The 17,433-nt window shown below is 39.4% G+C and overlaps 1 protein-coding gene across 1 annotated transcript in view; it reads right to left on the bottom strand.

Annotated features, from left to right (window-relative positions):
* Positions 1 to 17,433, bottom strand: part of MAN2A1 (mannosidase alpha class 2A member 1) — a 166,056-nt gene that overhangs the window by 138,256 nt on the left and 10,367 nt on the right. Inside the window, exons 2-3 of the mRNA XM_077757165.1 lie at positions 3,274 to 3,531; positions 796 to 940 (exon numbers count right to left, since the gene is read on the bottom strand). Coding sequence (XP_077613291.1) covers positions 796 to 940; positions 3,274 to 3,531 — 403 coding nt within the window. The remainder of the gene's footprint in view (positions 1 to 795; positions 941 to 3,273; positions 3,532 to 17,433) is intronic.

The raw sequence follows: 17,433 nt of genomic DNA, 5'->3' as shown, positions 1-17,433 counted from the left end.
AAAAGAAGTCTTTCTAAGTACACTCCACCGAAAAAAAAATCCTGCAGTAAAATTCATTAACTACGTACTCTGTGCCAGTGTACTTACACTAACAAATACATGCATTGAATCATATTTCCCACTGTAATTTTAGCAATTTTCCCTTACCTTGGGGGGAAAAAATCTGTGGCCCGAATCAGTAACAAAAGTTGCCAAATAATAATAATGATAATGATAGCAGTTACTTTTGGGCCATGCATCACACCTTTACATCTCATTCTATGAAGCAGACACTTTATCTTGATTCTATTGGGAAAAAACTTACTTTCATATCAAGTAACTTGCCTAAAGTTGTCTCACACTGATGGGATTGGGACTCCATGCTCACATCTGCCTGACCAAGACTCTTAACCACTTTATATTCTGCATCATTTTGAAGATGCAAACATTCCCATGAGCACTCTGCACTTTGTAATGTAGAGTTTATGAACACAAAATAATTCTCCCATGCAATATTTTACAGAAAGTAACTAACATGAACAATCTGCACCCTGAGTGCAACTTCTCACCCCCCAAACTAAGACCTTCTTGTGTTTATTACTAATTCACATTGCAAAAGTCCTACTCATGAATGGCATACAAATTGATAAAGTAAAAACTCAAAATACAAGACTATTAAGAGGAATATGTTGCTGTCACAAGTCAGCGAATGAGGTCTCAAAAATTTGAGAAATTGGGTCTACCACATTCTCATGAAAATACTCTGTGCATATGCAGGCTTAATAATCTGTAGGTTTTTTGAAGTACAAATTTTACCTGGGTCATTATGGGAATGAGGCACCACAAACACTTGAAGGGGCTTAGAGTCCCATTCATTAACCGCATAACTAATGTCAAATCCTTGTTTCCAAACTCCACCATCTGGATTGTCAAAAGGAATTAGACTGTAAACATCTAACATCTGAAAATATAAAAGACAAAATAAAGGGGAAAAAAAGAGTAAGTTTAACCGTGTATTACCAGTTTTTAATTTGAACCTAATGTTGGAAAATATTTGCTCAAAGCTATTCATTGTTGTACTCTGTGTATGCATTTTACTAAATAAAACTATTTTGGTAGACATTAACTGAAGAGTTTCAGGCAGAAAACATTTAATTACCATTCAAATTCTTAAAATGCTACCGTGTTACTTAACTATCCTGATAAATAATACCCTCCCCCATCGGCTTCTAATGAAAAATAATTCCATGCAATTCCTTCTTGCCCTGTTTCACTTCTACTACAATCTAGTAGAAATTAATAGGAACTAAACAGCAAACAAACAATTTCTGATAAAATGTGATTATGACCAAATGTTTCAGTATTTTCGAACACAATACTGGATAACTACTTTTTACTCTGAGTTGTCTTTATTTGACAATTAATCTCATATATTTTAAAACCTGTATCAGAATGGAAATGCATCTACAGCTATGCCTTCATTTAGCATATGTTCTGTTTACCCTTTTTATTCTAAAAATAAAACTACAACTGAGTCAATGAGGCATAATGATTTAAAAATGAAAGAATTTTTAAAAATTAAGATTCAGTTTCTTAATGTTCAAATGTCGTCTAAACTTTCCAATGTAGTAGTCCTGGGTAAAAACCTATTTGGACACAAAGGAAAAAATATTGCTCCCCCCACCCAAAACAATCCTAAAAACTTGTATTTTTCATACTCTTTCTAATATTAAATGTAACAAGGAACACAAGTGACTGTGGTAAAATTTAAATTATGTAAAAATTACATCCTAATATATAAGGGGATTAGAAAAAAATTTAAAGATACCGAACAAATTATACAAGAAGTGAACACAAAGTACTTTAAGACTGTAACATCTCTCTCACTTCAGAATTCATGACTTTAATAAATAAAGTGAAATACTCCCAAGGATGAGTCAATAAATCTTTGAAAACCAGCTGGAAAGAAGGACGTGTTAGCAGTCTCTGTTATTCCTTCTAGTCCCTTCTCTGGCCCTGCAGCTTTCCTGGTTCCCCACTGCCTCACTCTGCCTGCCTTCCATGGTTGTTCGGCAACACGGCTGTTTCTGTCCAGCCCAGATTTAATACCCCCAGTTCCAAAAAAAAAAGTTCTGTGGTTCTCCTTTAAAAGGTACTTGTTGAAAACCTAAACAAAGCCAAGAGTCACAAAAATAGATACACTTTCAAAGCACAGAATCCTAATACTGTTTGAACTTGGCTATGCACTAGCTGTTAAGATTATAGGCACGAGGCCTGAACAACTCCTATGTCTCCAGCTTATGGACTGGCCTGTGAGCCATGCCCTCAAGATTGTAACACATTTTCTGTCCCCAGAAGTTAGTGAAAACATCTACTCTGAAGCAAGGCCAGAGGCAACTCATTTTGTCCAGCTGTAAAATATTCACCATTTAAGGTCTCAATCATCAAGCTCCAGCTTCAGGTCTAAGGTACAGGTAAAACACCTCTCTCCGCTAATTTGCAAAACAGAGCATATGTGCCACACCCTAAATTTAAGAAAAGTACAAGTCCTTTTCTTAAATCCTGGTTTATAACTCCACTACTCTCCAGAAAGCGATCCAAGAGAACCAGAATGCAAACCAAATCCATAATTTTAAATTTTCTGATAAAATTAAATAAGTGGAAATAATTTTACTGATATATTTTACTTAACCCAATGTATTCATAATATTATTATCTCAATATATCATCAATATAAAAATGAACAAAATAGTTTACATTTGTTTTTGTAAAAAGTCTTCATCACTGAGAGCACATTTCACATGCTCGGTAGCCACCTGTGGACCAGTGGCTTCCATATGGAACAGCACAGCTCTACAGTACTTACCTTCCCTCTCTTGGAAAGAGACAGTCAGCAAAAGGAATCTAACCCTATCCTGTGTGAAACCTACAGTGTATAACAGAGACATGGTAAGAATAGGGCTTTTCCTGTACTCTTTATAAGAAGACAAGAAAATCTCTTTGACCAAATTTAAACCTCAAAAGGTCTTCATCTACTAGAGAAAGTCAGACCTAAAAAACATACGAAAAAATCCATAATCAAAGTATAAAAATAATAAAAAAAACTGGGGGAAACACAGAATTACAGAATTTCATCACTAAAAACAGCATTAATGATCAGGTGACTAATCAAGACAGTTTACAAAAATAGAAACTAAAATCCAGAGAGTTTAAGCAACCAAGTTAAAACAAACACCAGATGAAAAAAAAGAAAGTAAAAGAAGCCCAATGATTATTAACGAATGCATACATTACCTGCACATCTGAATTCCTACTTCCACCTTGTAAAGCAAATGAACAGTCTTCAGGGTCCACTACAAGGGACAGCTGTTTTGACGGCAGAAGAGGTGAGCCAGCACCTTGGCTGAAATTGCCTTGTGAACCTTTTGGACCATCCTCCACAGATTCACTCAGATTGATGACCGAGTCCCTAATATTTGAGATGATCTCATTATTCTCAGCTAGTAAACGCTCCAAATGGTCTATTTTTTCTTGCAACATTGAGAGCTGGCCCTACAATAAAAAAAAAAAAAAAAAAAAGGCAGATATATGAAACTCTAATATAGCTCTGCTGAGGCACACACATTTTTTAAAAAATATTATGTGCCTGCCCAAGAGGGCAGCCACTCACCCCTCACTTTCCACTTCTGTAAGTGCACAAAGAGCATGAACATCTGGCAGTGTTCAAACACCAACTTAGAGCAGAAAATCTCTATGGCTTCAATCTTTGGTTAGTCATATTTTAAAATGTGCAACAGGAAGACCAAAAATATTTGGGGATGTATTTCCTACTGCCCCAAACCCAGCCCTAAAAGATCTTTGAGTTCTCTGTCATAACTAAGTACAACATACGATGTTCAGATATGAAATTTTAAATTTAAGTATAATTGATTTTAGTTACTTGAAAGGGTCAAAAAGTGTGAACCTGAAAAAAAAAAATCACTCCATCATAATTGGCAACCCTTGTGGACAATCCTAAATAAGAAATATCATCTACAGGAAAATCAGTTAGTCAACTCTTAATTAGCCATATGCATGAAAAAGACTGGCATGCACACCCCCATAATGTAGGTCATTTGGACTCTCTTACCATACATACTGCGTGACTTTAAGATTTTTTAAGTGATCCTCACATTGAGAGGTTTGTCATCCTTATAACATAAACCTTGTTAAATAGAATAATATTTCAGCTTATGAAAGCAAGGGCAATCTTTTTCTTGTTCACTCCTGTCTCCAGAATCTCAAATACACAAGAGATACTTAAATAGTTGTCACATGGCCCTTCTATTTCTGGAACTCAACAAGAATTCTTTAGTGAACATCTACTGTACCAGGCATAATGCTACACTGGGAAGACAGATACACCTAAGATAGAAGTCCTTACCTGAAAACACAAAGTGACACTATAAAGTGACACAGACTACTCAAAAAGTCCCTGCTAGGGTTTAATAAAAATAACTATATGCATACTGAAAAAACAACTTTGGACACCCAAAAAGAAAAGTTCTATCATCAGCAAATAATAGGAAGACAGAAAGGACAAGGAAGGAAGCAGCAAGAAGAAAGAGGAAGGGAAAAGAGAAAACATCTAAATGTCCAATGGTAAGGAACTGGTCAAATGGTTCGTCTATATCATGAAAATGTTCTCAGTCTCTGAAAATTTATAAATATAAATTCTTTAAATATAGAAATATATGAGAAGGTATTTTTAGGAGATACAGTGGAGAAAAACCACTTTAAAAAGCATGGATAAAAAAAGAGTAATTTGATACCATTCTTTAAAAAAAAAAAAAAAACATATGGAAGGCCGTAATGGAGATAATAAAAACTGGTTTACGGGTATTTAAATTCTGCTTTAGTCTGTTATGAATAGTTGCTGACTGTGTAATAGGGAAGCCAGGTGAAGAAAAGGATTCTACTTCCAGGTTAGTGGCCAGTTCAACAAGGGGAGAGGGGAGGTCAGCGGACTGGAGTCTTCCAAGGGAAGACCGCGGTGGCAAACTATGTGAAATGGACAGAAGTCTGAAGCGGACTAGAGTAGTTATTTTAAAATGAGTAAAGAAATCGCCAAAATTAGAAGCAAATCAGTAGCACATTGTCTTCGTGGAGAGGAGGGAAGCGGAAGAACAGAAGATAGTCTCCTGAGACCTGAAAGAGGCTCTCCCAGGTCTATTTAGAGGCACGTGACAGAAAAAGCCCGTACATGTCAAAACTGTAGTCCTTTAAGCCAACTGTCACTTCTGGGGTGGCAGGCTATCTGTAAGAGATAGAACTCTGAAGCCTGTTCATCAGCATATATGGAAGCAGGAAGTGCAAGGTTTTAGCACAGAACTCATCCTGTAAGATAAGCCCCATTTCCTCTACAGAAAACCAAGAGAAAGAATATGCACCAGTTCACGACTAGAAATGGCAAACCAAAGGAAGTGCGATGGATCAGTTCAACACTAGTTCAGGGCTCAAAGGAAGCTGGCTGAACCAGGTCAGCAAACCCACCGAGCACTATCAAATTACAAACTCTTCTTTATCAGCACGTATGGATAGATATTGGTTGAGTGGTTCTCAGTGGAAAGGCCAAAGGGAACCCCCCCACCCCCTTGGCATAACCCAAAGTTCACCCAAAGAAGCTAAAAATATTTGAGTCAGATATGCAGTTGACTAATCTGTATATATTTTCCTAAAGAGACATGCTATCAAATGCTGTCTGAAATAAGAGAAAACTTTATTTCACTTATTATCAAAACATCAGAGACTGCAGCTTTTTGAAATCACTGCTGATGAACTGTTGAATATTTTCAATACTGAAGATACAAGTCTATGTCAGTGATGCTTGCGATTTCTACCACAGCAGGTAACAACAGTAAATCAAGTTCCTCTGATTCCAAGCAGAATTAGAACATACTGGCTTGGCTTGCCTCTAGTAAAGCTACCCTCCTCCATAAAATAAAACTTTTGTCTAAAATACCACCACCCTAGAGCTTTTAAAGATGCTGCATGTTTTATCGGACACTTGCAGTGTGTGAATTAATAGAGGGGTGCCTGCATTTCTCCAGACCTATCTATACTTTCAGGAAACGATAATTTCAGAGCCATGCACACAGCAGAGCTGCCTAGAGCTCAGCAAGCTCACACTGAAAAAGAAGAGGGCCCCATCTGGGAATATTCCTACGAGGGCCCTAGTCCTATAACCCATGGATGAGCATATTATTCAAAATAAATACTACAGGAGATGTTTCATGAAAAATAATCCCGCAGGCGCTAAAGACGACTTCGATCTCACTGTAGCTTTAAAGATACAATTAATGATCAGAACCTGGAATTCTGTACTAAATTAATAAGTCCATGGAGAAAATTGTATCCTGGGGATATGTCAGCAGAATGATCTAATGAAAATCATTTTTTTAAACTGTATTATGCAGCGGAATAAAACCTCCCTCCTAACAGTTGAAATTCTTAATATACATATACCTTATAAGCAAATTCTGTACACAAGACAGAAGAGTGGTATGACCTTAAAAGGAGGCACTTGTAGTCTGCATTAAAGTAAAAGAAATCACAGATACCGTTTCAATTATGCTGACAAGTCAAAGAATACTGATAGCAATACTGAAAAAGACAATTTTCTGTAGGGTAAGAAAATCACTTCTGAGAAAACCACTTTATTCTTTGATTTGCTAATCAGTTCTATAGGGAGGCCATGGTGTTGTACTGCTGATGAGTGGAGAAGGCGGTCATGCTATTTGATGTATTCTGCTTTTGATGAAAATGAAAAACTGAATTTAAAAAAAATCACTGATACCAAAGACTTTTGAGAGAGAAAATTCAGAGCCTACTACAAGGCAAAACAGGATCAGTAGCCACTCAGTCCTATGAACAAAATCAATCAATGTGCACCTACAGCCAAATCTGAAAGGTTGTTACATAATTACTGGCCTCAGGTAAACACTAGCTGCCAGAATTGGCATCACAATGATCACTGAAACTCGCCTGAATCTGTACATCAGCATCTTCCTTCCTGTTACAGTGGAAAAAAATGTGCCTTCTTCCTCCCTGCTTCAAAGGCCAACACTTGACTGGTGAGCTCCAAACCCATCTCTCTCAACAGCTCAAAGGCTATATATACTCTTGGTTAAAACTCTCTCAACACGGCTTCATCAAACTCCTTTTTCAAAAGTAACTCATTCTCAGTAGTATAACATGTAACGTTAGGTCAAACTATATGAAATTTGCCATTCTCATAAATCAAATATAGTACAGTTCACCAATTCCCTAGGGTTCAACTTAACAGGATATGCTGTCTAAAACACCAAATCAAACTCCAGTGCTACACTAAGCCCCACAATCCCCTTCCAGCGTCCCGCCTTCAGAAACAGATATTACCAACAGTCTGTACTCATTATCTCCATTCTTTATAAATTCCTTTCCTCTCATTTGCCCACTGTATTCAGCATGTGCCCACCACTCCACCAAAACTGGCCCTGCACAGGCCCCAAAGGACGTGTATCTTTCTATCCTCACCCCCACCAACTTAGCTTCACCCTCATCTCATGTCAGTTCTAAGCCAGCTCCTCCTTAACCCATCTTATGACCTTCATACGTGGTCTTCCTTTATACAGTACTTCAAATCTCACCTGAAATGTCCCCTCAGCAAAGCCTTCCTCAGCCATCCTATATAAAACAGGTCTTCTCAGGGGCACCTCGGCAGCTCTGTTGGTTAAGCACCTGACTCCTGATTTCAGCTCAAGTCATGATCTCAAGATTTGTGGGACTGAGCAGTGCAGAGCCTGCTTGGGATTTTCTCTCTCTGCCTCTCCCTCCCCCTCTCAAAATAAATACACAAATATTTAAATAAATAAGTAAATAAATAAGGCCTTCTTGTGTTATTCTCTATTATGTCAACTTAATTTTTGCCTTATTACATTTTTTACCTATTTTATCCATGTATTTATTTCCCCATCTTCATCACTAAATAAATCTTGAGAACAGGCAGCACAGCTATTGTATTCATCACCATAACCTGATGCCTAGCACAATGCCTGATGCACAAAAGAATTGCAAATATTTACTGGGGGGGGGGTTGTGGGGAGAAAAACTATGTGTAACATATTTCCTAAGATAAGGAAGCATTAAATGTCATTTTTTGGCACAAAGCTTACACCAAAAATAATATGAGTAAAAATGAAACACTGTAACATTTTTAAGAAAACCCACAAAAATTGTCACTGTGACCCAAAGCATAGGTAAGAATGAGAAGGAAAAGTCCTCAGTTATAGGGTGATCTTCATATACTAAAAGGGAAATGATATAAAAAGTGAGTCATGTTTGGTCACAGGGACAATCATGACTTTGTGAGTACGGAAGAATATATGACTCCTCTTCTAGGACAAACAGAGACTATGGATTTTGTAAATCCAATCGCAGGTTTTCAACTTTCACTACCATCAGTAATCATGGCTCGTTGGGCTCTGATTTTCAGCTGATGTGGGGGGATGGAGAGAGTCTGATAAAAGAACCCAAAGTGATTCTGAAATTCTTCCTACCACAGCAGTGATGTAAGATCTTCACTCAACCAAATCAAGTTTCTGGTTAAGAGAACTGTAAAGGGGGGCGCCTGGGTGGCTTAGTCGGTTAAGCGTCCGACTTTCGCTTAGGTCATGATCTCGCGGTTCGTGGGTTTGAGCCCCGCGTCGGGCTCTGTGCTGACTGCCAGCTCAGAGCCTGGAGCCTGTTTCAGTCTGTGACTCCCTCTCTCTCTGACCCTCCCCTGCTCACGCTGTCTCTCTCTCTCGTCTAGAAATAAATAAAAATATTTAAAAAATTAAAAAAAAAAAAAGAGAACTGTAAAGGAAATACAATTACATATTTATAAGATAACTACCAATGGCACCATTCAAAAGAAACAAAACGTCACTCCAATATGTATGTGTTTGTATGTCTGAAACTTTAGCTCCATACCAACTATCATTCATGCTTTCTTTTCCTCCTTCTTGATGGATTCTGTTAGATTCAGTATATTACTCCATCACATCAAGAGATTTCTGGACCTGGATCCTGTATATATGCCCGCCATGTAGTAAATGTGACTGAGTAAAAGGCTCTAACAGTAACCATCAGAAGCATCTGAAAGACTGCTCAAAATTACAAATCCCAGAAATCCACCCTGGAATCTTGGGAAGAGTCCCAGAAACTGCAGTGTTTATGTTCCACAGGTGATTCTGGTGATCAGCCAGGGTTGGGACATAGGTCTCTGATTTCATGCACATGAGTGTAATATCTAAGACAAACAAGCCAAGAATAAGCCATTTGCCAAATCACCCCTAAACTAGAGGGTAACATAAATTCATATACCTGCATGGTTTGATAATCTGCTTAACTGGGTATTAATTCTCCTAGTTATCCTTATACGAGATTCTTATATTTCATGCTCTAGGATATTATACCTCACCACATTTTTATTTTTAATAACTGCAGTTAATGATTACCTTTATTTTGAATGACTCCTTTTATCAAATAAAGGCAGTTTAGGTAAATGGTTAAGCACATGGGCACTGGGACAGTCGATGTGGGTTCCAACGACAAATTTGGCATTTACTAGCCCTCTGACCTTGAGAAAGTAACAATTTTTCTGAGCTTCAGTTTCCTTATGGGGAAAAAAAGTGCTAATACCTACTGCTTGGAATGGTTATAAAAGAACTCAGCACAGGGCCTGCCACCAAGCAGGCATTCAAGAAGACATTACTTCTGCTGCTGCTATAATAAAAGTATGACTTTCAAAATCACTTTGAAGGATCCAACTTTCCAGGGCACAACAATGATGATTAAGAACAGACTCTAGGGGTGCCTAGGTGGCTCAGTCAGTTAAGCTCTTGACTTTGGCTCAGGTTATGATCTCACAGCTTGTGAGTTTGAGCTCTGCATCAGGCTCTAAGTTGACAGTGCACAGCCTGCATGGGATTCTCTCTCTCTCTGTCCCTTCTCTGCTTGCTCTCTCTCAAAGCAAACAAACTTAAAAAAAAAAAAAAACGGCAGCTTGGGAGACCCCAGCCTCCATCCCCCATCCCACAAAAACCAACAATGAAACAGCTCTCTATGAACAAAAACCACTATGGGACAGCCCTGGAGTCTATTCACAACACAGTGTAACAAAATACTTGAGAATAACCACACAGTAAAAGAAGGAAGACTGCTTCATTTTTTGTGCATCATCCCACCCCCCAGGGTGGTACTGCTCACTGCCAAAGGGGAACTCCACAGCGAGAAAGAGTTCTCCTTGCTAGGAAGGAAAAGCAGGGTAAACCAGGTTTCCAAGTCATTGGAAGTGCCACACAAATAGATATGCAGAGATATCTAGGAAAAAGAAAAAGAAAAAAAACAAAAACAAAAACAGGGACTACCAATAGCGGCCACAGGGCATGAACAAGAATGGTTCACAGGGACCTGCTCTACAGACAATCCCAGCAGCTTTCACCAATGAAGAAGGAACCAACGGCCAGCACAGCTGTCATGGAACCCTTCACAAGTATTGGCATTAGCTGATGCCAGCCACCTGTGTCCCTCCTGCTCTCTCCCCACTCGACCTCTCTGGAACCTAGGAACCACACCAGCAGCCAACCAGGCCTCTGTGGCTGCTCAAGTGCAAGGTTCCAGCCTAGACCCCCGTGGCTGACTCCCACTGCCATGGAGCTAGCCCCTCCAGCTATATACTTGCATGCTGCCAACCTGACACTTGTCACCAGCCTCCACTGCCTGCACATGCTTAAGAAGAGACTTAAGAGCCATAGGAGAGCAAGCCTATAGCCAAGGCCTCCACGGCTGCTTGTGGGCATGGAGGCGGCCCTGTCTTCAGCCACTAGCCTGCACCACCATGCTCACCTGGCATCAAGCACTCCAGCTGTGCAATTGCATGTCCTTGGCCTGACCCCCATCAGCAGCCTCCACTGCTGTGTGTCCATGGTGAGACTGAGCCATCATGGTAGTACACATCAACAACCAGGGCCCTTGCAATTACCAGCACATCCACAGCTGGCCCCAGCCCCGGCTGCCTGCCTTGGCTCCTACCACTACACGTATGTCTGCAACTGGCCCCTACCACTACACAGGCCTCTGCAGCTGAGTATGTGTACACCACTAGCCTTGGACACCACTGTTGTCTGCCCTGGCCCCCACCCACTGGGCCTGGAGGTGCCAATGAGGACTCAAATAGCCTTCACAGCCACTGCAGACACCCTTCAGCATTTGCCAAGGACCAAACAGTTGTCAATACCGTGGACCCCAGCAACGTCAGCCAAAGAGACATCATGCCACCCTCAAAACTGATGCTGCCCCATGCCCCTGCGCTTGGTACCCTGCACCACTAGAACTTGCATCATAGGTGGTAGACCTGGGGTCACCAGCACGCTCCAGCTTCCTCTCTCCCCCATGAGTGAAACATTTCCTATACCAAAATCCGTCCATAAACTCTGGAGATGACTACTTCTTAAAAAGCATAAACATCCATGCAAGGTCAGAGGGAGCATGGAGGATCTGGAAAACATGACTCTACTAAAGGAATACAGTAAACCTCTAGTAACTGGTCCTCCAAAGATGGAAATATAGGAATTGCCCAACAAATAATTCAAATAATATTCTAAAGGTTCTCAGAGTTACAAGAGAACACAAATAAACAATTTAACAACACCAGGCAAACAATATAAGAAAATGAGAAGTTCAACAAAGAGGTGGAAAACATAAATAAGAACTAAACAAATTTTGGAGCTGAAGAAAACAATGACTGAAGTGGTCAACAAAGAGCTTTAACATAGGACTTGACCAAGCAAAAGAAAGAATAAGTGAGCTCCAAGGCAGAACATCTGAAATAATCCAGAGGACAAAAAAGAAAAAGGAAGGAAAAAGAGTGAAGAAAGCATACATCTTCTGTGAGATACCAACAAAAGAACCAATCTGCACATTATTTCAATTCGAGAAGGAGAAGAAAAGGAGAAGGATGCAGAAAGTTTATTTGAAGAAATAATGGCTGGGGGACACCTGGGTGGCTCAATCAGTTACAGCATCTGATTTTGTCTCAGGTCATGATCTTCTTGAGTTGAAGCCCTGCATTGGGCTCTGTGCTGACAGCTCAGAGCCTGAAGCCTGCTTTGGATTCTGTGTCTTCCTCTCTCTCTACCCCTCCCCTGCTGGCACTGTCTCTTTCTCTCTCAAAAATAAATATTGAAAAAAGAAGAGGAAGAAAGAAATAATGGCTGAGAACTTCTCCAGTCAGAAGAGATTTGAATATCCAAGTTTATGGACTATACCAAATCAACTTAAAGAGATTCTCTCCAAGACCCATTAAAATAAAAGAGAATCTTAAAAGCTGCAAGGGCGACGGGAAGCTTGTTATGTATCAGAGAACTCCCATTAGACTATCAGCAGACTTATCAGCCGAAACCTTACAGGCAGGAGAGAGTGGGATGATATACTCAAAGTGCTGAAGGAGGAGAAATGCCAACCAAGAATATACTACCTGACAAAGTTGTCCTTCAGAAGTGAAAGAGGGATAGACTTCCCCAAACAAAAGCTAAGGGAATTCATCACACAACACCCACCTTGCAAGAAATGCAAAAAACAGCTCTTCAAGCTAAAATCAAACATACTAATTAGTAACGTGAAAACCCATGAAAATATAAAACACACTAATAAAGGTTATGTGTATAATGAAATTCAAAATAATACTTTAATATGGTAAGTATTAGTCAATTCTAGTAAAAACTTTAAAGGACAACAGTATTAAAATAACTAGAGCTACAATAATTTTTTAATGGGTACACAATAGAAAAAGGTAAGTTGTGACATCAAAAACACAAAAGGGAGGGGAAAAAAGTAAAAGGGTAAAGTTTCTGTATGCGATCAAAGTTGTTACAGTAAAAGAGACTGTTATATCTATAAAATGTTCTATGTAAGGATCATAGTAACCACAAAGCAAAAAACTACAGCAGATTCACACAAGATAAAGAGAAGAGAATTAAAGCACACCACTGTGGAAAATCACCAAGTCACAAAGGAAGGCAGCAAGAAGAAGAAAGAACATGGAAACTACAAAACAGCCGGACAACAATGAATAAAATAGTGTAAGTTCTTACTAATCAATAGTTACTTGAAATGTAAATGGATTAACTTCTCCACTCAAAAGACAAAGAGTGGCTGGATAGATTAAACAAACAAACAAGATGTAAGTATATGCTGTCCATGTATGTATATATGGATATATCCACACACACAGTGGAATCTTACTCAGCCATGAAAAAAGGAAATCTTTCATTTGTGACAACATAGATGGACTTTGAGGATATGCTAAGTGAAATAAAACAGCAGGAAAGTCACATACTTTATGATGGCACTTGCATGAGGAACCTAAAAAAGCTGAACTCAAACAGTAGAAGGGCAGAGGTTGGAGTGGATATGGAAAGAGTTTGATCAAAGGGTATAAACTTGAAGTTATTAAAAAAAAAAAGCAAAAAAAAAAAAGAACTTCCAGTTGTAAGTTCTGAAAAATCTAATGTACACGTGATGAGTGTAGTTAATACTGTATTACATACTTAAAATTGCTAAGAGAATAAATCTTAAATGTTCACATCATAAGAAAAAATGGTAATTATATGACATGATGGAAGTTGTTAGCTAACAGTATAGTAATATCCATTTTGTAATATCTACAGAAGTGCCTCAAATCAGTACACTGTACAACTTAAAGTTATGCAGTGTTATATGTCAACTATATCTCAATAAAACTGGAAAATAAAACAAAAAATAAAGCCCAGTCAAATTTAAATTATGGCTCTACTACTCCAGTGCAACCTTGGGCAAGTTACATAAATTCTCTGTACCTCAGTTTCCTCATCTGTAAATGGAGATAATACCTGACCTGTAGGATGGTTATGAGTGCTAAATTAGTATGTACAAATCAGTTCGAATAATGATGTGGCAGGCAGAATAACGGCCACTCTAATGATATCCGTGTTCTAATCCCTGAAACCTGTGAATCTGTTACTTTACATAGCAAGAGGGATTTTGCTGATGTAACTTAAGAATTTTGAGATGGGGGAAACTGTCCTAAAATATTTGGATAGGCCCAATGTAATCACATGGGTCCTTACAAAGGAAAAAAAGGAGGTAGGAGGCAGAGTCAGAGGAGATCTAAACATGGAAGAGAAGTCACAGTGATGCCATACTGGAAGGGGGCTTTGAGCCAAGAAATGCAGGCAGCCTCTAGAAGCTGGGAAAGATGAGGCAATGTATACTCCTCTAAAGCAGCCCTCTCAACATCCTGATTTTAGTCTAATAAGTCCCATGTCAAACTTCAGACCCCCCAGAAGTGGAAGATAATATATTTTTCCTGTTTTAAGACACCAAGTTTGTTGTGATTTGTTATAGCAACAATAAGAAAATGATACAACCGGCAAAGAGCAGACCCTCTATAAATAAGGCTTAGAAAGTGTCCTTCCACTTGCAGTCCCTATTAGAGGAAGTCCGTCCAAATATCCATCAGAAGAGTTGGAGCTCTGTAAGCCCCAGCAGCCCAAAGCCCATACAGTGGAGCAATGAAAGGTCAGACCATGTGACTTCACAACTTCTTTCCCAGAGGCGTATTTTGGTCTAACAAGACCATGCACCTATCTTTGAGCAGGGAAAAACTTTACTGTTAGAAATATTTTTTCTGGGAAAGAAACATCAACATCTTCATCTTGGACAGTTCTAGGATCAAGGAATAAAAGGTGCTTTAAAGTTACCCTGGAGCTATGGCGGGACAATGGGGATAAACACCACATACCACTGTGGCTTGGACCAAGGCAGGGGAGGCAGAGGAAAGAGAAAGGACTTGACAAGACAGAGAACTTAGGGAAGGGAGTGACAGGAAAAGAAGAAACATAGCCTTTTTGGGTTCTGTTTGTTTGTTTCTTTTGCTGAGGCAACTGGGAAGATAATGGCTGGCATTTAGAGAAGTAAGGAGTGAGTCCTGGGGAAGGAGGGGAAGGAGAGGCAAAGGTTCTGGAACTATTACATAGCTGTGGTGTCTAATGTGCTATTAGATAATGAAGGTATCAGGGAGACACCTACGTCTGAAAGTCAGAAAAATACATAAATTTGAGTGGTCAGTGAGAATATGAATTTAAAGCAATGGATACAAATGTGGATTACCTATAGAGAGAGAACAGATCTGCCTTTAATAATTCAAGGCTCATCAGGCAATTCTCACATATCCCCAGGTAAGAGCCACTGTATTACAACTAAATATAGGGGCACCTGGGTGGCTCAGTTGGTTGAGTTTCCGACTTCGGCTCAGGTCATGATCTCGTGGTTCGTGGGTTTGAGCCCCACATCGGGCTCTGTGCTGATAGCTGGCTCAGAGTCTAGTGCCTGCTTCAGATTCTGTGTCTTCCTCTCTCTCTGACCCTCCCCTGCTCATGCTGTCTCTTTCTCTCTCTCTCTCAGAAATAAATAAAAAACATTAAAAAAATTTTTTTTTAAATTTAAACTGAATATAGAAACAGTGATTTGGTAGAAGAGAGTCTGTATTTCCAGCAGGGTATCACGGTTTACTGCAGTAGCTCCAGGTCCGTCAGCCACTATTCAGCTATACAGAAAACCCTGCTATTTATATTTAGTCAGATCTCAGGCACTTAACAGGAGGGCAGTGGGATTTCATAAAACAACAAGAAACCCCTCAAGTGACCACTCCCCATCTCAAAATGTATAGGGCTGAGGCCCGAAAAGTGTGAACTGAGGCTGGGGCCGTATTTGTATATGTAACTCTACCAAGTTGTTACAAGCCACAAACCACAGTGACAAATGACCTTTGAATGGTGTTTTCCAGACCTGAAGCTTTTGCCTGAATCTCTCCCAAGGTATTATTATTATTGTCTTTGTGCTTCCACTCGTCCACTCAAAGAAATAAATGCACTCACCATGTGAGCACAAAGAACACTTAATTACATAAAACCTTGCCAAAACACAGGAGCAATGGGTTTTGCCTTGGCAAATCATTATTCATAAATCTCACACGTGCCTAGGTATGACGTTAATAGAGGCTACTCAATGCAGATAGACAACAAGAGTGCCAAGTGACTGTAAAGGGAAGAGCTGGGACTTGAAGCTCACCATGCCTTCCCCCAGTAGGGTACCCTCGGGACTCCGCAGCTGCCACAATCACTGTGCCTCCCAGTCCTGACCTGCAATTAACAATAGGCCGCACCAGTTTTTCCCGCCTTTGTGAACCCCCATCCTCTGTGAACACCCATCCTTTTGCCACCTCCAAACACGTGATCAGGACTCTAGTTGCTGGCGCATCCTCCAGGCTCCAGGACACAGTTCCATCCCCACCCTACAAGTTTCCAGATGTATACTGAGATTAGAACCGTAAGGCCCGCACCCACACCACCCCAATGCAGCTGCCCCGAATCCACCTCCTGTTAAGGCAACTTTTCAGACCTGAAGTTAATACGGGATTCTGCAAAATGGGTATTTTCTTAAATATGATGATTAGACCAAGAGCTTGTAAGAAGCGCAATGTGTTTAGATTACAAAATATTTTCATGCAATGCAGTTTTGTACCTTTCAGGTACATTTAATGACTGCAATAAAGTGGTGCTAAGCAAACTGGGTGTGGACTAACAGAATGCGTTCTTTAATTAAGTACTTCCCCAACTGTTCTGTGGAACATTACCTTTCTTTGTATTTTTTTTTGCAAAATATTTTTTTGAAAGCCACCCTGATTTTACTTCTACAACATATATTTAATGTATTTCTATTGGTATACACAGCACCCTGAGATTATGTCAACAGTGTATGAAAGTTCATGGGATATACTTTCAGATGGCAATGATTCCCAAGGAACCAGGGTCATGCTGTCATACATCACCTGGCCAATGACTGCTGGTCAATGTTGCTAATCTGTCTTATATTTTTTGAGATAGGCCTGTCCTTATGCACAAGGAGTGTCATTATGTACTATTTATACTACCTACACACATTGTGCATGGATGAGTGGCATACACTGTTATGTTAGGATTTGATGATAAAAGTTCTACACACAGGTTTACCCCGTTAATTTTCAGAAACACAATTTTAATGTAAAAAATGTAAAAAGAAAAGAACTATAATGAAAAAAACAAATCCACCACAACAGTGTTAGCCTATTAAAATAAAAGCAATTGACATGACTAAGATGGTTTTTCATACAGACATAGTTTTGGGGACCTCTGAAAACAGTGCTGTTTTAAGTAGATAATCAGCCTGGCTCCAATTTTATTTATACTAATCAACTCTTGAATAAGCCCATTCTATTCCTTACTGACAGGAGAAAGGTAAGTATTTAGGCAAACCCCATTTAAATTATTATAAATTCTGAATTCCCGAACTTTTCTGTACAAACAGCAAAGATTC

The sequence above is a fragment of the Crocuta crocuta genome, unplaced genomic scaffold (genome assembly GCF_008692635.1).
Source record: "Crocuta crocuta isolate KB4526 unplaced genomic scaffold, BGI_CrCroc_1.0 scaffold131, whole genome shotgun sequence".
In the NCBI taxonomy this organism is placed as follows: domain Eukaryota; kingdom Metazoa; phylum Chordata; class Mammalia; order Carnivora; family Hyaenidae; genus Crocuta; species Crocuta crocuta.
This window is presented reverse-complemented; position numbering and strand designations above follow the sequence as displayed.